We start from the raw sequence: 25,615 nt of genomic DNA, 5'->3' as shown, positions 1-25,615 counted from the left end.
AGACTTGAGCTTTTAAAACATAATCGCATCATCACGTGAACTTGTAAAACAGGTTCGCAACATCACATAGACTTGTAAAACCGGTTTGCAACATCACACAAATTAAACCTGTAAAACATATTCGTAACATCACATAAACTTGTAAAACATGTTCGCATCAACACATAAAACACATAAACTTGTAAAACGTGTTCGCAGTAATACCCTCTCCCACCCCTCTCTCTCTCTCTCTCTCTCTCTCTCTCTCCAGTGCAACCAACTTGGTAAGCACTCCAGTTCATGTCATGCGTTCTCTGCAGACTGCCAACTGACACTGGTGGTGCATTCGTGACCAACTCGTGTTATTCCGGGACAAGCTACGGAAAGGGGCGAGTGGTGACGAATGGTTTCAACTTTTACGACGGAAAATGTTCGGTCCTACTAAATAACGTCCGGTAGCGTCCGGGAAAAAACAACCTGCACGGCCTATTAAATATTTCTTACCTTGTTACTTGTACTTAGTTTTGGTTATATTTTGCGGCGTTTTATTTATTTGTACGCCATTAACACAGTGAGTGGATATTCTTACGATCGTACCAAACTGAGAAAGACATATTTTGTTGACTGACTGCACTGCATTATTTTACTCCTGGACGTCTGATAAAACCTCCCGGACGCCCCCGGACGCCCCCGGAAAGCCCCAGGACGTGAAATAGTCGGACCCCTGTTAGCTCGGCCCCCACATTGCACTACTGTATATTTGGTTTCGTGTGATTAAACTGGAGAAAATTTAAATAAAGACGTAAATTTAAATCCTACTTTAAATATTGCTGTATGGGGTTTTGGATAATCACACACTGAACGGATAATGAAATGTGACTTTAACCCTAAACAACCTAATGTAGGGGTGTTCCATCATATTTACAACGTATTTTGTCTCTTAACGTAAGGGTGCGGGGAGGTAGATGGAACAGTCTGTTCGCTTATAAAAGATTTTATTTTAAAGGCATCCCAATCAAAATATAAGGTTTGTCTTGAATTCGGCATCTTAAGAAGTAAGTAGAAGTGTAATAAAGTTTACTCTACCCCATGGAAAGTGTAATAGATTAGGTTTGACCTGAACTATTATAACATCAATCCCCTCGGAAGGCAAACATGCTTCAACTATAATTGTTCAGGGTACAAATATAGTTTATTACGCCATACCAGGAGGGTAGAGCAAGCTTTATTTCTGAATAAATTACATCGTCGTTCCTCAGACCGACGCGTCAGTCGGCAGGCTGTGTCTGTTTGTTGTTTAACGCTGCACAAAACAATATTCCAGCAATTTAACAGACCACTAATCATTTACTGACTCTATGTCACAGCAAACTGTTATTGCGATGGATGTGTGTACATCCTGACTGTCATGGTGGTTCTATATATCGTATAGTCACAGCTCATCGGTTATAACTGTTATCAACACCGCTTGTGTGTAGCAGGGTACGTATGGCATGGTCTCTGATTCCCGTCTCTAATGTTACAAAATGACTCAACAAATATGTTCCCATACATAGACCAGCTTACCTACCAAACATTTTCTATGCATAAACGAACTTTCAAAAATGGCATTATATTATATACATTTTGGTTCGCATGGCGGTCCGGTCCAACTGATAAGGAACGCATGGCTTAAATCCATCAACACCACAATCGTCCTGCCCCTCGCATCGCAGGTGGCCCGACCATCTCTACAGTTCGACCGTAGTGAAAAAATACATACACTCGATAAGGGCAAATTTAATAGGCCCCTTAGCCCTGGAACAGAATATGTACCTAAAAACTCATACTCGGACTATAAACCGCTCAAGAAACAGTTCAGCAGTCCAGGAGGACGATAAAAACGGAATCCTTGTCTGAACAGTCACAGTTTGGGCAAGATCCACAAGAAATCACGTGCATTCCACCTTTTGAGAAACATCTAGGTCAGGGGTTGTGTTAGACAAGTGTATTGACTTTGCAAATTGATAGAGAGACTGTCGGAAGGTTTGATACCAGCTATGTCTACTGATGAAGCAGTTGGTGAAGAGGAAGGCTTAGGGGATGGGTAAGTGATATGTTTATTCTGGTTGCAAAATTGTTTTCTTTTCTGAACGCGCAAAGTGATGACTTCTCAACTTTTCCTCCGTCTGAAATAGTTTGAGATAATGATTGGTTATTTTGATAACAAATGTATTCCCATTCAACATGTGTAGTGATGGTGAAAATAATGATAAAAATTGTTATCGAACACAGTTTTACGTCTTCGTGTTATTTCAACTTTTGAATGAAATTCAAACATGGCAAAGTCTTCATGATACAAATAATAGCTAATACGCAATGCGCAATATATATATTATAATGATGATAATAATAATAATAATAATAATAATAATGATGATGATTTTTTAAATTAATATTTACTCGATCATTGCTTGATAGAAAATATTTTGTTATCATTATGTACAGTGAAACTCCTGTTATAATACGTTTTCGATTGAATAATATTGATTCATAATATACAATGCTTATTTTGAAGTTGTAAGGTCGCGTTTTCTATCTTCGTTCCAGTGTCTCAGCTGAAATTGCTCATTTGCTTAGATGATATGCCTATTTGACAAACCCATAATTGTTAATTGGTACTTGTCTATTCTTGTTGAAATGATAATTCGTCACGAATGCTTCATAATCCCTTCATAGTAAATCCCTTCAGTTAATCAAGACCGCGCCGTTTTCATTTGTCCGGATAATGAAGTTACCGGATAAACGGAGTGTTAATATAGATGATGTCCTTTGTGTTTATACAAACGTCCTTATTAGATAACGGCACAATTTATTTTACAAATAAGAACACTTCCCGACATATTTTGTTATTATTGTCATGATCAGAAACTTGTCAATTTACACGCCAGCAAAGCAAACAGTATACAAAAATTTAGAGACTTTCGCCTGCAGGATATTCTTGATTGTCTGACATACCGTAGACATCCTGAAGATCTGGCCTGTTCCGACAGAGCGTGAGATTTACTGACCGCCGTATAAGGGGGTTAATAATGGTTTTCTCATCGTATAACGCGGAATGCAGGATCAGTGTAACCTGATATAGCCTACACCAACATGTTTACAGTCTTCTTGGGAGAAGACTCATTTCCACAATCACAGACAGTTCTTTGTTTTCCTAAATTGGCGTATTATGGTTGGTAATTTCAAATTTTTTCAAGAAAGGGAAATTTGAATGAGTGACAATATGTTTTTCATCAGAAAATGATCGTGTGTAAAAGAGATAAATTACGAAAGTTGAGTGTTTAAAGGCCCGAGTATTTCTCCCATGGGAGAAAAATATTAGCCTTGCCCATGCTCACCAAGCAGAGGGGTGACTGAAATATGACCCTGATAGAGATCTCTGCTTTGGCCATGGGGCTGTGTAGGCGTGTGCCGTATGTCACCGCATGGCACCTCTAATGTAAAATTTAGTGGAGAAAAGAATGATAAAAATTCTACAGAAAATGTTCCTAAAATTTGTTGAAAAAACATTTTAAGTAATTATTTTTTGTCAATGAATACAAAATATCTTTGTGTATGTTGTTTTTATGACAATAGGAAATCAGCATAAGAATTCCATTATTTGAATGTTGAATCTATTCAACTTCTGTTACATTCTTTCCTTCTTTTCATTGATAGTATTTGTATTGTATGTATACTGAATATTAATGAGGAACAAGATAACAGTATTAAAATAATCATACCTTTTTATAGAAATGAAAAAAATAGACCAAATTCTGCACCAGTTATCAATCATGCCAAAGAATAATGTTCTACACATTCTCCCACTGATGTCCGACATACTCCTCCCTGTCAGTCTTAGGCATCCATTGTCTTGTTTTCTGGATAACACAGTTAGGCATGATGTCCCTCCTATGCCACCTGTAGTATGTCATCCTTCTGTCTTGTCTCAGAGCTGAACATTTCCTGGCTATATATCGTGGATCACGCCACACATTCCTGTTTCGGAGTAATGTCCAATATTTCTTATATAGTACCTTCCGGAATTGACGGTTTCTAACGCTAGGAAAGGCATTCTGAGATGGCATCCAAGACTGTCTGTACTGTTCATGTGTAAGGCATGGATTGCATAAACAGTGGGGGCATTCGTCATCCCCATCTCCTCCTTGGTCAGCTGGGATAGGGGCATGTAAATCACCCCCTTCACGGTCATCACTCTCTTCACTGTTGTCTCTGTTATCTTCTGATGTCATTTGTGGGTTATTAGATGATGTGCAGTTCAGATCTCCAGCATGATCAGCAGGCAATGCAAGTTTCAGTTCCAAACCATGGTGTGTAAATATATCATCTATGATCTGTTCCATTTCGTCAGTAACCAACAGGCATAAAACATGACGGTTTTCCATTTTCTTCTTGCTTGTGAGAGATTACAAAATGGTACCTTCTAGTGAGATGTTCAAGACACTATATGGCAAGCATATTGGCGATTGTAGTTAAACGAGCATTGTTTTGTTTATGACCCTTCCCATTTCCTTAGGAAAACTGTCTGTCCCAGGAATGACCGCTATCAATTAGTCTGGAGGAAGTGTCATTCAACTGTAATGACCAGTTTGCAATATTTCAGTTTAATGAATCTTCCTTATCTTGACAAAAAATGTAACATCACCTCTTGGCATTTCCTGTTTAATTATTCCTTGGCATTTTCCCAGGACCATAGAAATTATAGACCATATGACAAAAACTGCAGTCTGTATTTTGCTTCATACAAGACAAGACACATCAGTGAATCGCAATACTAGTCATGGATCCTGGAAAGAAATCGGTATATAACAGCACCCATCGAAAGGATGGCAGGCAAGAGAGATTCAACCTGGAACTTCAGTGTGGAGGGGTGTGAAGGACAGGATAAAGAGGAAGATGTGCAGGGTAAAAGAAATTATTACAGGCAATATGCAGGGTCTTAGAGTGAACAATGCAGAAGCCATTGAAAGGATTCTGGACTTGTACATAAATGCGCACACAAAGGATGCAGATGAAGCTATGGAAGATGCACCTGACATGACACCAAACTACAGCACTACCGACATGGGGGATGTCAACCAGTGCATATTTATGACAGCAGTTCAGTCTGTGGTTACACTTGCAAATATGACTGCTGATCATGTAAGAACTTGCAGAAATGCAAAGTTCTCTGCAGTTAAAAAGTACTGTCGTGGACATGCAGCGGTTTTGGATATATCCTGTGAGACCTGCAACACATCTCTTGCCCCATGGGCATCGTCACCATACCTCCCAAATCAAAAGTTTCTCGTCAACTATAGAATGGCCCATGGAGATACTTCTGTAGTGGAATGCTCCATGTGCAGTACGAACGCATGTGCCAAGCTGCCAATACTGGACATGTATCTCTTGGGTATATGCGAGAAAATATGCAAGGTGATGAAACTGTCTATAACAACTGTGTGGCAGCGGAATATGAAGACAGCTGTGACAATGCTTTGAGAGAAGAAATCGGCATCACGTTCATGTCAGATCAGGATGCTGAGGCAGGAATTGACATTAAGACCGATGCGCGACATGGATGGCGCAAGAACTCTCAGCACACGGATGTTGTGTGCATAGGAATAAATAGCCATCAAGTTCTGAGAGACGAAATTGTTACCAAGGAGGAGGATTCAGTGTCACAGCGCCATGAACGACTCGGTACGGAGAGGATCTATACCTATCTAGAGATGCACCCAGATGGACCTGTATCTGTGAGAGTGCATGCCCATGACAGAAACATGTCAATAAACAAGTACATTCGGACACACCAGCATCTCACTCTCAACCAGAATGACACCTGGCATGCCTTGAAGGCTGTGGAAAGAGAGCTAAAGAAACTTTCCAGTGGATCTCAGCACAGACATGGTGTCACGTGGCATGAAGAGCTGAGTGACAAAATTTCTTCAATTAGAACACACATTAATTACGCTTTGAGGAATTCAGAGGGAGATGAAATCAAATTTAAATCTTCCGTAGATAATATTGTAAATCATTACAAAAATGTGCATGATAGATGCAATCCTACTTCCCGGTGCAGAAGAGAGAAAAAATATGAACCATCAAAGATAATTATAACTGATCCGAAAGCAGAAAAATTGTTAGCTGTTGCACTTCAAAACGGTCTTATTTATAAACATCCAAAAGATTTTCTTTCAGCAATGGACACTGCATATGTAGAATCTTTCAACAATGTAATGAATGTATTTCACCATAAACGTGTATCATTTGGCAAATCTGAATATTTTAGTAGAAGTCATTTGGCCGTTTTACACTAGAATGAGAATGTAGATAGGGACTCCACCACTGAATGGGTGCCACCTGCCAGAAGACTGGTCCCTGAACTGTGCGGTCACAGGAATGCACCAGGAAAGAAAGATTGGTCAAACCCAGCTATAATTATCAAAATGCTATTTGGAGTCATTTTATGAGAAAGCTTTATCCATAGTTATTCACATTAGGAATTCCTTTCTGTAAACAGGTATGCAAGAAAATTACTAGCAATCGTGATATTTATTTATTTATTTATTTATTTACATTGAAACATGTTGGAGAAGAAAACATGTTGTGTCATTGTCATTATTGTGTAAATCTTAAGATTTGGATAAAACACCATTATTCATAGGAAATTCACAACAGGGTGTCGTCGTACAAAGCTATCTTAGCACTAAGGTGATCGTAACTCCCATACCTTAACATAGGCTTACGACAGTCGTAGCGCTAAGGTTGTTTTGTTCAACGGCACCCAGGAAAATTAAAATGAAGCGTGTATTGCCGATAAATAATTCGTCAAATAATCGAGTCTGGGCCAGACAATCCAGTGATTGACATCCTGAGCATCGATCCACGCAATTGAGATCAACCAAGTCAGCGAGTCTGACCACCCGATCCCGTTAGTCGCCTCTTACGACAAGCATAGTCACCTTTTGTGGCAAGCATGGGTTGCTGAAGACCAATTCTACCCCGGATCTTCACTTGTGGGTGAGGGGGCACGGGTGGCCCAGTCGTCTAAGGCGCCGCGATTCGCTGTGCAGAGTTGCGTCCTTTGGGCACGCCAGAAACCTATGATTGTGGGTTCGAATCCCGGTTCGCCCCGATTATGTTTCTAGGTTTGTCAGCACCATACCCGTGCTCGTGGGTTTTACCGAAGTGGTAAACGTCTGAGACCTGCATCACTTCGGGCTTTCCTCCCACATTAAGCTGACAGGCCGTGATATTACTGGAATACTGTTAAAAGCGGCGTTAAACCCAACTCACTCACTCACTTGTAGGTGATACAAGGGGGTTGATCCCAGTATATCGGTTCTCATCAGGAGGTATAATTCCACAAGTTCATACACACGTGTTCATATATTAATGGAACATTATGTAAGGATAAGGCCGGTTTCTTTTTCAGTTTAATGAAAGACGGTGATGCTTTAAATACCAAGACCAGTCCCGATAAGACAGCCTGCCCATGTGGAAGGAAGCGGAGTATAATCATTGCAGTAGTGGTTCTGTTAGGGGCTGCCTTCGTCCTTGGCCTTGCCCTCGGTTTGGGTTTTGGTCTGAAGCCGGGTCAAGGTCAGCGGTTGGCAATCGGGGCGGTGGCGGCAGACCACCCAGCATGCTCCCGCGTAGGCAGGTAGGCATGAGTGAGTGAGTGAGTTAAATTTTAACGTTGCATCGGCATTATTTCAGCCACATAGCGACAAGTTGGCACGAGGCTTTGTGAGCCTTCGTGAGGTGAATGTAGAGTTTGTCAGGTCCTTAAAAAAGTACATCATGCATGTTTTATACTGACATGTTTTGTTTGTAGTTGACATGACAACTGATCCTTTTTCTGTGTTGTCTTTACCAGACAGAAAGGGCTACCAGTGATAGGGCCACATAGTCGGTATTGACTTAAGAGTGGATTCATAATCTATTCATCCCTCCAAAAATAACAAATATATGAACTGAATAGCTTTAAAACGGACGATGTAGGGCCTTGTCTATTCAATGTTTTTTCACCCATATAGCACCAAAAAATAAAAATAATTCAATTAGGGATATCTCCTAAACGGTTATCGATCATGTGGTCCTTTTGCTTGTACTCTTCACGTTTTTTGTAGATCGATTTGTGCCAGTCATAATTAGGAAATGTCTTACACCTGGTACGTATTTTGATATGTATGAGAGATTTATGTTCAGAGGGACATATCTGAGCTTTGACTAATAAACGTGGTTAGTACGTAGTTCCATTTCTAAAACAAAGCTGCACTTTCTATCACCGCAGAGATATTTTAGAAGAAGGTGGGTCTGCGGTAGATGCTGCCATTGCTTCACTGTTGTGTGACGGAGTCCGACAGCCACACAGCATGGGCTTAGGGGGAGGTGAGTAACGCGTTGTCTATAAATCAGGAATAGGATGGTAGCTCAGATAGCTCGAGCTCGGGCGGAGGTGAGACACGTGACGTCTATAAATCAGGAATAGGATGGTAGCTTAGTTGGCTCAGGCGGAGGTGAGATACGTGAGGTCTATAAATCAGGAATAGGATGGTAGTTTAGTTGGCTAAGGCGGAGGTGAGACACGTGACGTCTATAAATCAGGAATAGGATGGTAGTTTAGTTGGCTAAGGCGGAGGTGAGAAACGTGACGTCTATAGATCAGGAATAGGATGTTAGCTTAGTTGGCTCAGGCGGAGGTGAGACACGTGACGTCTATAAATCAGGAATAGGATGTTAGCTTAGTTGGCTCAGGCGGAGGTGAGACACGTGACGTCTATAAATCAGGAATAGGATGTTAGCTTAGTTGGCTCAGGCGGAGGTGAGATACGTGACGTCTATAAATCAGGAATAGGATGGTAGCTTAGTTGGCTCAGGCGGAGGTGAGATACGTGGCGTCTATAAATCAGGAATAGGATGGTAGCTTAGTTGGCTCAGGCGGAGGTGAGACACGTGGCGTCTATAAATCAGGAATAGGATGGTAGCTTAGTTGGCTCAGGCGGAGGTGAGACACGTGGCGTCTATAAATCAGGAATAGGATGGTAGCTTAGTTGGCTCAGGCGGAGGTGAGACACGTGGCGTCTATAAATCAGGAATAGGATGGTAGCTTAGTTGGCTCAGGCGGAGGTGAGATACGTGACGTCTATAAATCAGGAATAGGATGTTAGCTTAGTTGGCTCAGGCGGAGGTGAGATACGTGACCTCTATAAATCAGGAATAGGATGTTAGCTTAGTTGGCTCAGGCGGAGGTGAGATACGTGACGTCTATAAATCAGGAATAGGATGGTAGTTTAGTTGGCTCAGGCGGAGGTGAGACACGTGACGTCTATAAATCAGGAATAGGATGTTAGCTTAGTTGGCTCAGGCGGAGGTGAGACACGTGACGTCTATAAATCAGGAATAGGATGGTAGTTTAGTTGGCTCAGGCGGAGGTGAGACACGTGACGTCTATAAATCAGGAATAGGATGGTAGTTTAGTTGGCTCAGGCGGAGGTGAGACACGTGGCGTCTATAAATCAGGAATAGGATGGTAGCTTAGTTGGCTCAGGCGGAGGTGAGACACGTGGCGTCTATAAATCAGGAATAGGATGGTAGCTTAGTTGGCTCAGGCGGAGGTGAGACACGTGGCGTCTATAAATCAGGAATAGGATGGTAGCTTAGTTGGCTCAGGCGGAGGTGAGATACGTGACGTCTATAAATCAGGAATAGGATGGTAGCTTAGTTGGCTCAGGCGGAGGTGAGATACGCGGTTTTGGCATCCGAGAATTTGTGATGTGGGCATGGGAGGAAGTGAGGTATGTGATGTGATCATAGGAGGAAGTGAGGTGTGTGATGTGATCATAGGAGGAAGTGAGGTGTGTGATGTAGGCATGGGAGGTGTGTGATGTGGGCGTGGCTGCAGTGAGGTACGTGGTGAAGACATAGGGCGTGAGATACGGTATGGGACACTAGTAATACAAAAGTTACAATAGTACTATGTAAAATCGTCATTCTGCTCATACAAATATAATGAATAATTCATTCAGCGTCTTTCTCCGTTTACCTTACGTTTCAGGATGTTTTATCATGGTATATCAAAAATCGCCCCGGAAAGCTGAATTTATCAACGGTCGAGAGTTCGCTCCCTTGGCAGCCTCTTTAGATAAGTTCATCAACAAGACGTTCCGACAAGGTCAGTATTGAATTTCATTTACACCCATATGTACAGAGCCCGCATGGGAAACTATCCCTGGCAGCACAAAGTGCCATCATATACGTCCCGGGGAGGAATGGATCGACAATCTTGCTTTTGTTTGCTTTAAAACTAAAACTTAGGTTTAACAGCATAAGTATAATTGCTCGATGGACTTTTCTTGAAATTACCGTGCTGGAAAAACCACTCTCCCGGACTCTTTTTTCTGATTTTTGTTTTTTGCAAAATTTCCACCTCCACCCTTCCGCCCCGAAACGTAAATTGCTGCCCTCTTATGGCTTCTGGACTCATGGATCGGTTGCACTTTGGAGGTAGCTGGGACCTGTCTCCAGTACTGCTTACACTTATGTAAAACACCATTCGTCACCAACTCGTGTTATTCCAGGACAAGCCGAATAGCGACTCGTGCCCTTCTCATGGCCATTTTTGCGACCGGGTTCCGTCTTGGCGCAAACGTGCATACCTAAAACAATTGTCAACTCGTTGCGTAATGGTTCACATATATTTCCCCATATATTATATATATTTCAGATGCAATTTAAAACACATCTGGATATGCGGAATTATACAGTATGATTGAACGCATTTAACTGTGTCTCGGGTATATTTTTAAATGCAAGACGTGTAAAATAAATAAAAAAATTCTGAGGGGCTCTTTGACGAAGAACTTGAAATCATACGCGCATTCTGATTGGTTTGTCGTATTTTCGCACATAACATTCATTGATAGGGTGACGAGTCTTCTTGCAGGTTACGGAAAGGGGCGAGTGGTGACGAATGGTAAAACACATTTGCTTGCACTGTTTTATGTCCGAGAAAGAAGTTGTTCTTTCTCTTTAAGGTTTGGAAAAAAGTGTATAGTCAGTACATAAATAACAGCGAGTGAGTTATGTTTTAAACCGCTTTGAACAGTATCTCGGTTATAGTGCGGGTGTCATCTGCATGGAAGGCCGGAATTAGACAGGTGTACACACATACCACTTGGGCAATCAACGTGGAAGTGTATGATGTTGACAAACAAATAATCGTAATCAGGGCGAATCTCGATTTCCAACTCACTATCAGCGTTTCCTGGCGCGGCTAAAGGGAGGCAACTCTGCACAGCGAATTGTGGCGCCTTATTTGAATGTGCCACCTCTACCTTCAACATATAAAACTCAGCGTACATTTGCAGGTCCTTTATCGATAGCTGTCCCACCAGAAGCGATGGCATATTGGGAGGCGCATCAGAAGTATGGTAAGCTGCCCTGGGCGACGCTGTTTGAACCTGCTATCAAGATGGCGAGAGACGGTCACCCTCTGTCCAACTCATCTGCGAGGGCACTGGAGCTGATGACGAGGAGATTCAACGTGTCACTGAAGATGGAGTTCCCGGAGCTCTGGTAGGCTGTAGATGTTTAATCACCTATGTACCGCTCGCAAAACACAGTACATTTACAGTACTCCTTGTAAAAAAATACGGAATATAATGTGGGTCTGATGGTTATGATATGAAAGCGCATACCCCCACGTGGTGGATCGCAGCGCATGATATCAACCATACGTAGAATAGTTTGGATCGGGCGAGTTGTCTAAATCGTCGAAACAAAGCATCAGAAGAGTTGTGTCCCTTGTGCCAGGGTGATGTGTTTGACTCAGGGTGATTTCGGTTTAGAGGTTTCGAACGAAGATTCGATACCTCTGGCTGACCAATCAGAATGCAGGATTCCAAAATGTTATGGTAGCATGTCCAGATTGATCCCGGTCTTTTGAACGACCTTTTTTTACGCAACAATAAAACTAACAATCCAGTTAAGAAGTTTAAAAAGAAGTTTTACTTTTTCCATTTAATGAAAACTTACATTTCCAGCAAGTTCTTCTGTAACGAGCAGGGTGGCCTTAAACTGGAAGGTGATGAAGTGAAGTTACCTGCCCTTGCTAAGACGCTGAGCGGGATTGCGAAGCACGGTCCCGACTATCTATACAAAGGGGAGGTTGCTGAACGCTTATTGCAGGAAATCGAACAGTTTGGTACATCTACTTCTACTTTTGTTAGATGTGATGTGTGAGTGAGTGAAAGAATAAATAATACATGAGTGAGTGAGTTTGGTTTTACGCCGCTTTTAGCAATATTCCAGCAATATCACGGCGGGGGACACCAGAAATGGGCTTCACACATTGTACCCATGTCGGGATTCGAATATAATACATAAACAAAACGATATACTGTCAATTATTGAAAATAAGACATTGAATTCAATGTGTCATTCAGTATGCCATGCAGTGCACTAATAATAAAAAATCTTGTATTTAACTTATATTGAAATTGTAATACAATTTTAAAACTGTGTACAGCGTATCGCTAGTCCGGCAACCAGTCAAGTACTGTCTGGAAGGTCTACATGTAAGGGACACTACTCTCTACCCATGTTCCTTTATCTCGACGATTTGAATGGGCATGGTACAATCAGGATGAAGGAGGTTTCACTAAATACATCTTCGCCCTTTATACTTTGAATAGTGAGTTCGGGGCGAACCGGGATTCGAACCCACAATCATAGGTTTCTGGCGTGTCCAAGGGACGCAACTCTGCACAGCGAATCGCGGCGCCTGAGACGACTGGGCCATCCCGGGCCCCCCAGTACTTGATCACATAAGATCAATGAATACTGAATAATTATACTGAATCACACATTTTTAGGTTTATATTGATATTTAAAGGGGGCCTGGGATTTTGTATTTGGACCAGATATTGTTTTTCAGCTATTGGTACAAAAATATATATTTATATTTGATTTGAGGCAATGAGCCAAAATATCTAGAATTAATGTAAGTGTCCTCCCTCGCTGTCGAATGGCTTGAAAAAGGCCTGTCTCTGTTCTTGAATCCAGAAATTCTTGAATATTGCTGGGGCGGCGTTTAACAACAAACAAACAAAACTGAACATGCATTTTGAAATAAAACTCCCGTTTCACATCGTGTCCTATTTCCAGGTGGACTTCTGACCAAAGCCGACTTCGAAGTGAACTTGACCCGTCATGAGCGCCCCCTTGAGTATAAGTATGGCGACTTGACGATGTATGTCCCGGGAGCACCTAGCGGGGGGCCTGTGATGGGTCTCATCCTGGAGATACTGGAAGGTAGTATACCTAATACTTAAATAACACTGGCCAGTGGGCCACGCGTCACGTTGTGTAGAGTACAATAGAAACCAGGGAGCAAATCCCGTGTGCGTCCAAATGTCCCTGACCCGTGAAGATCCAATAGGTCTCCAGCAACCCATACTTGCCGTAAAGGGCGACTATGCTTGTCGTAAGAGGCGACTAACAGGGTCGGGTGGTCAGGCTCGCTGACTTGGTTGATGCATGTCATCGTATCCCAATTACGTGGATAGATGCTCATGATTTCAATCACTGGAATGTCTGGTCCAGACTCGATTATTTACAGACCGCCGTCATATAGCTGAAATATTGCTGAGTGCGGCGTTAAACAACAAACAAACAAACACTCTATTCACACAAGACGTTTCCAAATGACTGCATATGTTCGAAATCAAAGTTCATGATTTCGCAAATCCTGTTCATTTTCAATGGTTAGCTTGTAACGATTTTACGCCGCATCTTTAGCTTTCCGTCAAATACTGAGATGGCAAGAATTTCAAGGGCCTGGGACTGAGCAGCATAACCCCTTTTTCCTTGTTTGTTTCAACTCCAGGTTTTAACTTCACGCCAGCTGACATTGAAACCCCGGCTGCCGAGGCCGCCACGTACCACAAGATCATCGAGGCTTTCAAGTTTGCCTATGCAGACAGGCTGAAACTGGGGGACCCTCACTTTGTACAGTTACATGACGTGAGACACGCATATACTCATGGCCATAAGTTAAGCAACGATGGACAGTTAAATTACCCCAAAGATAGCCTTAATGTCAAAATGGTTGAAAATTTATTCCAACCCGTTCTTACATATTGCAAGTCATCGATATTGGTATTACTGTTCCAATTTACACGTTCCATTTACTATGTAAATACGTACTTTGTCTTGGTTTAAAATGTGATACCTGACAGATGGTACTGCTCATGCTGTCAACCACTGGTTTACATCTCTCTTTCATCAGCAAGCATTGTAATATCTCTGGACTATTGCTGCAAAGAATTACTTTCTCCTTAAAGCGCAGAACTTCGTTGTTTAAAGATTATGATGTGGGTTCGATAGGCAGATTCGACCAGTAGGTAGAGTTTTAAAAAGAATGGGATGTCTTGCATCACTTCACGTCTCCCCTCTCATCAAGCTGACACGCCGAACAAGTGTTAAATGCGGCCTTAAAATCCCTCCCTTCCTTCATCCTTCACTCCAGACAGGTCCATCTCTGGCATTATATTAAAATTTGGTGTTTAACGCGTGTGTTCCAGCTACATGAAGGTGGTCTGTAAATAATTAACTCTGGACCCGACAATCCAGTGATTGACATCATGAGCATCGATCTACGCAACTTGGAAACGATGACATGCATCAACCAAGTCAGTGAGCCTGGCCACCCGATCAAGTTAGCCGCCTCTTACGACAAGCATAGTCGCCTTTTACGGCAAGCATGGGTTGCTGAAGACCTATTCTACCCCGGATGTGGACATGATGTAGACAGTATCTTGAACGCTAGCTGCATGTTTCCCTGTTCATCAAAACAGTAGTCTAACCTTTGATTATAATAAGTCTGTTGAATGTTCCAATTGCTGATATGGGCACGGGTGGCCCAGTCATCTGAGGCGCCGCCAGTCGATGTGCAGAGTTGCGTCCTTATGATCGTGGGTCCGAATCCCGGATCGCCCAGATAATGTGTTAAGGTTTGTCAGCACCAGTCGTTGGTTTCGCCAAAGTGGTAAACGTCTAGACCTGCATCACTTCAGGCTTTCCACCCACATCAAGCTGACAACCCGTGATGTAACTGGAACACTCTTAGAGGCGGCGTTAAACCCAACTCACTCACTCCAACAGCTCATAAGGAAGATGACGTCCCCTGCCTATGCGGCGTCCCTGCGCAAGAAGATCGACCTGAGCCGCACCCACAACACCAACTACTACACCGACGTCACCGGCGAACCGTGGGACGAGCAGGGCACAGCACAGATAAATGTCCTGGCTCCCAACGGCGACGCCGTGGCTGTCTGCAGCACCATCAACTACTAGTAAGACCACTTCCCGAACTACTTGCCTGATTATGACTCAACGGCACGACAGCAGTGTATATCATGTATATGTGTTCCTCTCGAGATCCGGGGGCACGGGTGGCCCAGTCGTCTAAGGCGCCGCGATTCGCTGTGCAGAGTTGCGTCCCTTGGGCACGCCAGAAACCTATCATTGTGGGTTCGAATTCCGGTTCGCCCCGATTATGTTTCTAGGTTTGTCAGCACCATGCCCGTGCTCGTTGGTTTCACCGAAGTGGTAAACGTCTGAGACCTGCATCACTTCGGGCTTTCCTCCCACATTAAGCTGACACGCCGCGATATAACTGGAATGTTGTTAATAGCGGTGTCAAACCCAACTCACTCACTCACCCTACCAAGAAGAGCATTTGATGAATATGTAAATATTTATCAACTTCAAAAACTCAGGAACAAGTCATGCTTAACAGCGTTATTATAACGTACTATGGATGTGTCGTTAGACGTATCATAGAGTAAAAGTTCAGAGTTTCATGTAAAGTGGGCTAACTCCCAAAGCCAAATTGGGAGGTATGTAAATAGAACTAAGTGACTATGAAAAGATGCCGGTATTACTGTCAGTGGTAATTTTACCGAATCAAAAAATGAGGACGACACACCAATTCAAAATATAAGTCAACGATACAACTTTTGCTGACTCTGTTGAAGTTTCGGCTCCCTCCTCGTGTCGCCATCTACCGGGATCATCCTCAACAACGAGATGGCGGACTTCTCCATTCCTAACGTCTCCTACCTCGACAACCTAAAGGTGAGTAAACACATTTAACTCGATACTTTGAAGGTTCACGGCCCCTACACAATCTTTATCGGTACTATAGCAACACTTCGCTTGTCTCGAACCACGGATATCTAGAATTTTATATCGATGGTATTAAATTATGTGCCTTATGTTTCTGATCTGGACTAAGACCAATGATCCCTTGATGGCTGCAGCTGCGCGGAGTTTATGAACGATGGTATTTAATTATTGTGCCGTGTATGTCTGATCTTGACTAAGACCAATGATCCCTTGATGGCTGCAGCTGCGCGGAGTTTATGAACGATGGTATTTAATTATTGTGCCGTGTATGTCTGATCTGGACTAAGACCAATGATCCCTTGATGGCTGCAGCTGCGCGGAGTTTATGAACGATGGTATTTAATTATTGTGCCGTGTATGTCTGATCTGGACTAAGAATAATGATCCCTTGATGGCTGCAGCTGCGCGGAGTTTAATGAACGATGGTATTTATTTATTGTGCCGTGTGGGTCTCATCTGGACTAAGAATAATGATCCCTTGATGGCTGAAGCTGCGCGGAGTTTAATGAACGAGGGTGTTTTGAACAGAGACAAATGGATTGGTCTTTTTCAGGCAGTTCCTCCCAACTACATCGAGCCTGGGAAGCAGCCCTTGTCGTCAATGGCGCCAGCGATATTCGTGGACGGAGCAGGAGATCCCAGACTCGTCATAGGATCTTCTGGAGGGGCCAGGATCTCCACGGTCAATGCTCAGGTATGTGGGGAAACCAATAAGCTGTCAGTTAGCAGACAGGACGTATACACAAAACACAATTATTGTCGTAAAAAAATACATAGGAACTTGAATAATTTTAACATAGCAAACAAACAAATGCACGTCGAACAAATGATTGTGACAATTGTCATCTATCGATGTCACAAACCACTGGTACCAGATTTTATTACATCACAATACAACCAGACACTGATACCCTTCACAATGCAACCAGACACTGTTAACCTACACAATACAACCAGACACTGATAACCTTCACAATACAACCAGACACTGATAACCTTCACCCATGCAATGCGACCAGACACTGTTAACCTACACAATACAACCAGACACTGATACCCTTCACCAACACAATGCGACCAGACACTGTTAACCTACATAATACAACCAGACACTGATACCCTTCACATACGCAATGCGACCAGACACTGATACCCTTCACAATGCGACCAGACACTGATACCCTTCACAATGTGACCAGACACTGATACCCTTAACCTACACAATACAACCAGACACTGTTAACCTACACAATGCGACCAGACACTGATACCCTTCACCCACACAATGCGACCAGACACTGATACCCTTCACAATACAACCAGACACTGTTAACCTACACAATACAACCAGACACTGTTACCCTTCACCCACACAATGCGACCAGACACTGATACCCTTAACCTACACAATACAACCAGACACTGTTAACCTACACAATACAACCAGACACTGATAACCTTCACAATACAACCAGACACTGATAACCTTCACCCATGCAATGCGACCAGACACTGTTAACCTACACAATACAACCAGACACTGATACCCTTCACCAACACAATGCGACCAGACACTGTTAACCTACATAATACAACCAGACACTGATACCCTTCACATACGCAATGCGACCAGACACTGATACCCTTCACAATGCGACCAGACACTGATACCCTTCACAATGTGACCAGACACTGATACCCTTAACCTACACAATACAACCAGACACTGTTAACCTACACAATGCGACCAGACACTGATACCCTTCACCCACACAATGCGACCAGACACTGATACCCTTCACAATACAACCAGACACTGTTAACCTACACAATACAACCAGACACTGTTACCCTTCACCCACACAATGCGACCAGACACTGATACCCTTAACCTACACAATACAACCAGACACTGTTAACCTACACAATACAACCAGACACTGTTACCCTTCACCCACACAATGCGACCAGACACTGATACCCTTAACCTACACAATACAACCAGACGCTGTTAACCTACAAAATACAACCAGACACTGATAACCTTCACCCATGCAATGCGACCAGACACTGTTAACCTACATAATACAACCAGACACTGATACCCTTCACCAACACAATGCGACCAGACACTGTTAACCTACATAATACAACCAGACACTGATACCCTTCACATACGCAATGCGACCAGACACTGATACCCTTCACAATACAACCAGACACTGTTTACCTACACATTGCGACCAGACACTGATACCCTTACTCCTTCACAATGAAACCAGACACTGTTAACCTACAAAATACAACCAGACACTGATACCCTTCACAATACAACCAGACACTGTTAACCTACACAATGCGACCAGACACTGATACCCTTCACAATACAACCAGACACTGTTAACCTACACAATGCGACCAGACACTGATACCCTTCCTCCTTCACAATACAACCAGACACTGTTAACCTACAAAATACAACCAGACACTGATACCCTTCACAATGCGACCAGACACTGATACCCTTCACAATACAACCAGACACTGTTAACCTACACAATGCGACCAGACACTGATACCCTTCCTCCTTCACAATGCGACCAGACACTGATACCCTTCCTCCTACACAATGCGACCAGACACTGATACCCTTCACAATACAACCAGACACTGTTAACCTACACAATACAACCAGACACTGTTAACCTACACATGGCGACCAGACACTGATACCCTTCCTCCTTCACAATACAACCAGACACTGATACCCTTCCTCCTACACAATGCGACCAGACACTGATACCCTTCCTCCTTCACAATACAACCAGACACTGTTACCCTTCCTCCTTCACAATACAACCAGACACTGTTACCCTTCACAATACAACCAGACACTGTTACCCTTCACAATACAACCAGACACTGTTAACCTACACATGGCGACCAAACACTGATACACTTCCTCCTTCACAATACAACTAGACACTGTTAACCTACACAATACAACCAGACACTGATACCCTTCACAATACAACCAGACACTGTTAACCTATACAATACAACCAGACACTGATAACCTTCACAATACAACCAGACACTGTTAACCTACACAATACAACCAGACACTGATAACCTTCACAATACAACCAGACACTGTTAACCTACACAATACAACCAGACACTGATAACCTTCACCCACACAATGCGACCAGACACTGATACCCTTCTCAAAGCGACCAGAAACTGTTACCTTGTGTAACGTGTGGAGGTTTTGTTTGTTTGTTGTTTTACGCCGCACTCAATATATCAAATAACTTTGATCAGACAATCCAGTGACGTCATTGTGTAGGTGTCGGGGTAACACGTGTGTGTCATCTTCCCGAGGCAAGAGAGTTAACTGACTTTAAAAGTCCAGTTTCCACCCTTGCCGAACTAGGCTTGAATTCCTGGGCTCGATCGTAGCGCCACCAGTGGCTATTGCGAGTTATGTCCTTTCTATGCCTCTCCTATTGACCAATCAGATTCAATCTCTCGTATCACTTGCATTTGCTTCAAGCAAAACGGTGGCGGCCAGTCAAGACGATCTGATCGATAATCAAGATCTATATTGTGAACAAACGAGTCTTACAACGCGAATTGCATCAAATCACGTGAGCACCTTGATTAAAAACATGAAGAGATATAGAAAATATCTCATGACAACGAGTTAGCGGTGCACATGCTTTGCAAATCCTGCAGTCGACCGAAATCTGCATGACACTTTACGAACCGGATTTCGATTTCGGCGCGCGATTTTGATTGGACTTTGGACTCGTTAGTCCAGCCAAAATGTAACTCCATAATACCAGCCTAGTTCGGCAAGGGTGGAAACTGGACTTTTATAGTCAGTTAACTCACTTGCCTCGGGAAGATGCGTGTGTGTAAGGATGAAGGTGTTCTGTTCCCAGGTTGCAGCCAGGATCCTGTGGCTGAAGCAGTCTGTGGAGGAGGCAGTGCGGCATAAACGATTCCACCATCAGTTGTTCCCTGATAAACTCAAGTGGGAGCCGGGATTCAACCAGGTGAGCCCAAGGCAACACAACATTAGCGTCATGACCCCTCCTGGCTCATGGCGACTGCAGTATCATACATGCAAACAGCGTGATTGAGGTGAGGTGAGGTGAGGTGAAATTGGGTTTAACGTCGCGTATAAGATTATTGCACTTATATTGCGACGCGCGTGCGTGCGTGCGTGCGTGCGTGCGTTCGTGATCGTGCGTGCGTGCGTGCGTGCGTGTCTGCTTGTACTAGCCCGGACTGATGCCGATTTATAGTGCTAGCTCACTGAGATACCATGCCGCAGTTTAACATGAATACTCCACTCAGACACAGTATACTGACTCCGAGCCGACCAGTTCTTGTTTCATCCATTTAATGCCGAGCGCCAGACAGGGTAACAACAAGTACCATCTTTTTACGTCTTTTGGTATGACGCGGCCGGGGATCTAAACCCGGACCTTCCGCCTGAGGCGGTCCACAGCGTGATTGAACAGGTACAGGTGTTCATTGTTTGTTTGTTAACATCTTAAAATTTGATGCATGATATATCCACATCGGCTACTTTGCTATTAGTGTAGAAGGGGTAATCGTAATGGTATATATCTGAGGTTGTTAATGACACATCTTCTCTTCTCAAGGACATCCTGGACATCCTCCACAACGACTACGGCCACGAGCTGCTACCACGGACGACGTACATGGCGGTGCTGCAGGCGATATATCGCGACCCGGACACTCGCCAGATACACGCCTTCTCCGACGAGAGGAAGAAGGGCGTTGCCAGTTTGATGTACGGGGACGCCTTGTGATGGGGACGCCTCGTGATGGGGACGCCTCGTGATAGGGAACGCATGTATACTCTCACTGGCCGTGTTGTGCTATCATTGTCATATCTGTCATGATGTACGGAGATACTTCGTAATTGGTATTTGTAGGAGGGCTTGGTGAAGTCAGTGATTGTGTTTACTGTTACTGTTGTAGATCTCTCTACCAGGATGAACGGAACTTAACTATGTGTTACACTGTGTCAGACTATGTGTTAACCTTCGCTATGGGGTATTTGTAGGAGAGCTTTGTGAAGTCAGTGATTGTGTTAACTGTTGTATCAGACTACCAGGATAAAGGGACACACAATTTACCCTGGTTGTCGTAGACAAAGCGGGAGTCACCTTGTCCGTCTGACTACGTGTTACACATGAGAAAAGGTTTTTCTTATTTAGATCAGTGCATCTGTACTAGAGTAACGGTGCATTACTCGAGCAATCACTATCCACATCGTACTCGATGTCTGGATACCGTTTTGTCCCCAGTACCAAATTACTCTAACATTCGCACTCGACTGTGAAAAAAATGATGATAAATGGTAATTCTTACTTCATATGTGTGATATTGAGTTTGTTTAAAGGAATATTAAGTAATCATGTACACTGCTCCTGTAAGACTCCATCTTCCCAAGGCAAGGGAGTTAACTGACTGTAAAAGTCCAGTTTCCACCCTTGCCGAACGAGGCGACTACGAGTTATGACCCTTCTATGTCTGTCATATGGACGAATCAGATTCCATCTACCATATCCCCCGTAGCATCAAAGCACAAAGTCGCTGTTCCTGTCCGAATGTGTTCAGCCAGTAACGAAATCTGTTCACTACTGTACAGGCTGGCTAACAGCAAATGGGAACATTGACAGCGACTGCATGGAACCTTTTAGTACACCCTCCTTATCATCTTCTCTCTCATACACCTTCTTGAGAAATGCCACTTCTGCAAAAACATCTTTATGAAGTCTCATACTAAGACTGGATTCTGATGAAATCTTTGGCAGCACTTCCTTTGTTTCATAGCCAGTGGAATTTCCAGCTTCAAAAGCTGTGCTGTCCACGGTCCCTTATTAAACATATGAAGGCCCACTCTGCTTGATGGCGTCTGCAATTTGTTTTCTTTCAGGCCATTTGATTGGTCTCCCTTTGGTGACACCATGTTCATGCTTAATCTGTGTAAATGGTTTGATTAGACTTCACCCATACCTTCACTGGATTGTCCTTTGGTTCCTTTCTTATATTTACCATGTATCTTATACATCATGGAAATTTGCAGCATGCCTTTGAAGTGAAAAATGGACTATTCGTCTTTCTTGAGTTTAATTTTCTAACAAGGTTACATCGAAAGATCAAAGGACATGCAGGGCTGGTTTTGCTGATGGCTTTTGCTAAAACGGTTGTCCAGTTTCCAGTTAACCCCCGTCCCCTCTTCTGTTGGTTTTCATGTCGATTGTCTTCCACTTTTTGCTCTTGATGTGAAAGGCGAATTTCTCTGGCTCAAGAGCTGGATTGTCAGCATCAGCACTGTCGTCACACATTCTCTCGTGTTCATTTTCTTGTTCAGTGTTGCCATCACATAACCCAATTTCAGTGTCCTTCATTTTTACTCCACATCTGTCGTCATAAAGTTTGCAGTCACCAAGATCGTCTTTCGCAGAATAACGTTTGACTACATTTACACCATCAGTCATTTCTTCCTCTGCAATTCGATGTCTACCTACATATGTAGCATGAGAGTGTCCTGTGTCTATTTGCTCAGGTTTACAACTGGTTGGCAAATATTTCAATCTTTGTTTCAAACGCGGTAAATGTACCTTTTAACATTTCAGAAATTGGAAAACGATAATGTTAGCAAGGCCAAAAGTGTGACACTTGTTCAAGTGTGGGTGATGATGGACCCTGACCAGAAACCTTTTTTTCTGTGGAAACGGATGTAGGGGGTTTGGTTGAAGAAAGCGATAAAGTGACAGGGTCTATGAGTAGAGGCCACACTAATTATACAATTACATTTTCCTATATGTGTTTATTTGTCCTAAAATACAGTCAGTATTTAATGAGGGCTACTTCTGCAAAGGTTTTCCTCGCAATTTAAGTCTTTATTGTCAATAAGAACAAAACTAAAAGCAACAGCAGACTCTTAATTCCATCTTTTTTATATTTTCTTAAACATGAACTAACTTGTTCAACCTAGTTCACATCGCTATATGGCTGAAATATTGCCGATGCGATGTAAAATTTAACTCACTCACTAAACATGAACTGAATAACGAACCCGGTGCTGGTTAGTTTTCCTTATTCAAAAGTACTGAATAGTTTAACAGTTGTTAGGAGATAGACCACAGACTATCTAATATTTAATAGTATTGTTGGACATAAACTGAATAACGAATCCGGTGCTGGCTTGTTTTTCGTTATTCGAAAAACGAATAACGAATAACTGTCCCACTGGACATACGGTATCTTATGTTTGTTACACCAAGGCTGAATAGCGAACCCGGTGCTGGTTTGGTGTTCGTTATTCCAAAGTACTGAATAACTAAACAGCTTTTGGATGATGACGTTAGACAAACCTGCTGTCACATATTATATGAGTTTCAGTGTACTTAACCACCCACAGTACTGTAGTTGTTTAATATACAGCCTTTGATTAACGAACTCGCTGCTAACTTCAGGCCCCTGTTGAATTTCCAGTGTTGGTACAAGGCTACCCCTTTCCACCTTGGTATAATGGTAAAATCACTCACTCGCGCACTGCTCGTGTATAAACGTCGTCTTTGTAATTTTGTGTTTAAGGCACCTCATGACGGAAACGTGGAAGTTGGTGTTGCTTTTAGACTTTTCATTCATATAACCTGGTGACAATGTACAAAACTATTCATGCCATTTAATGTTAGACGTGAAATATTATTGCGAGCTTTATAAGAAGATAAACCATTCTTCCTCTTCTTTTGTACCTAGTTTTATAAAAAAAAAATCACTCTTACAACGTGTTCGTTCTATTAATTAAAATAACTATTGTTCTATTTGTACTCTTGGGGCAGTGGTAGCAAAGTGGGTTCGACACCCCATCTATCCCACTCCCCATGGGTAAAATGTGTAAAGCCCATTTCTGGAGAGAACATTGAAGATCCGGGGTAGGATAGGTCTTCAGCAACCCATGCTTGTCGTAAGAGGCGACTGACGGGGTCGGGTAAAAAGGCTCGCTGACTTGGTTGATTCATGTCCTCAATCTCAATTGTGTGGATCTATGCTCATGACATCAATCACTGGATTGTCTGGTGTAGACTCGGTTATTTATACAGACCGCCGTCATATTGCTGACAGAATGCTGAGTGCGGCGTAAAACAACAATCAAATCAAACAAGCGTACTTTATGACTGGCTATAATAATGAAAAAACGCGTTTTACGATGCTCATGATATCAATCACTGGATTGTCTGGTCCAGACTCGAATATTTATAGCCTGCCGTCACGTGGCTGGAATATTGCTGAGTGCGGCGTTAAACAACAAACAAACAAACAATTGATCAAAGGACATGAGTCATCATCCAGCAATGATGTGTCTCGTTGTTCATTGTATTAACCATCGGTTTGACTTGCACATACCTCTGGATATAGCTGAAATATGTAGGCTGGTGTTACTGGACTCATAACCAGGATAAGTCTTGGATTCGAACCCACTCATGTTTTTTTGGTTCGTCAGAATTATACCCGTGAACCCGCGAGGGTCAGAGAAAATTCGTTCTTGAAAAACACAATTTTGGCTCACAAAAGAGTCACGAGACATGTTGGATGCCCTGAAAAGCAAATGTGTTGCGACAATAAAGAATTATTCGGTTTCCAATGACGCAGGTCCTTGATCTTTACCACTTTTGTCTTTTGTTTGTTTGATGTTTAATGTCGCACTCATCTATTCCAGCTTTATGACGGCGGTCTGTAAAATAATCGAGTCTGGACCAGACAATCCAGTGATTGATATCATGCGCATCAATCCACACAAATGGGATCGATGACATGCATCAACCAAGTCAGCGAGCCTGACCACCCGATCCCGTTAGTCGCCTCTTACGACAAGCACAGTCGCTTGATACGGCAAGCATGGGTTGCTGAAGACCTATTCTACCCGACCCGAGAAGATCCCGGGGTAGAATAGGTCTTCAGCTACCCATGCTTCCTTTAAAAGGTAACTATGCTTGTCGTAAGAGGCGACTAACGGGATCGGGTGGTCAGGCTCGCTGACTTGGTTGATGCATGTCATCGATCCCAATGGTGTGGATCGATGCTCATGATATTAATCACTGGATTGTCTGGTCAGGACTCGATTATTTACAGACCGCCGTCATATATCGTCAAAGTCGATGGCTTTCTGATACAAATAGTTTTGTTCTGTATAATTAAGGCATGGCCATCAGCTATCACTCTGGTTTCATAGAAATGTTTAGGACTTGACTTCAGTACACCATGATTGCCTCTCATATTGGTCAAAGAAAATTTGGACCCCTTTGGCAGTAAAATCACAGACACTTTTGTTATTCCATTGCCACTGTCGTGTCCACCACGTGAT

General features: G+C 42.9%; 1 protein-coding gene across 1 annotated transcript; it reads left to right on the top strand.

The window, feature by feature from the left end:
- The first annotated feature begins 1,866 nt into the window (after positions 1 to 1,866).
- Positions 1,867 to 24,195, top strand: LOC124145911 (glutathione hydrolase 1 proenzyme-like). The gene is made up of 13 exons (XM_046515881.2): positions 1,867 to 2,065; positions 7,439 to 7,666; positions 8,300 to 8,397; positions 10,064 to 10,180; positions 11,376 to 11,583; positions 12,051 to 12,211; positions 13,174 to 13,320; positions 13,895 to 14,031; positions 15,172 to 15,362; positions 16,047 to 16,146; positions 16,751 to 16,891; positions 20,145 to 20,258; positions 20,874 to 24,195. Exons 1-13 carry the CDS (start codon positions 2,019 to 2,021, stop codon positions 21,042 to 21,044), a joined length of 1,860 nt encoding a protein of 619 aa, XP_046371837.2. The 5' UTR covers positions 1,867 to 2,018; the 3' UTR covers positions 21,045 to 24,195.
- Positions 24,196 to 25,615: the final 1,420 nt, after the last annotated feature.

Source organism: Haliotis rufescens, unplaced genomic scaffold (genome assembly GCF_023055435.1).
Source record: "Haliotis rufescens isolate VD_foot unplaced genomic scaffold, xgHalRufe1.0.p SCAF_45, whole genome shotgun sequence".
NCBI classification, from domain to species: domain Eukaryota; kingdom Metazoa; phylum Mollusca; class Gastropoda; order Lepetellida; family Haliotidae; genus Haliotis; species Haliotis rufescens.
The sequence above is the reverse complement of the archived record's forward strand: the minus strand, read 5'-3'. Positions and strand labels throughout refer to the sequence as shown.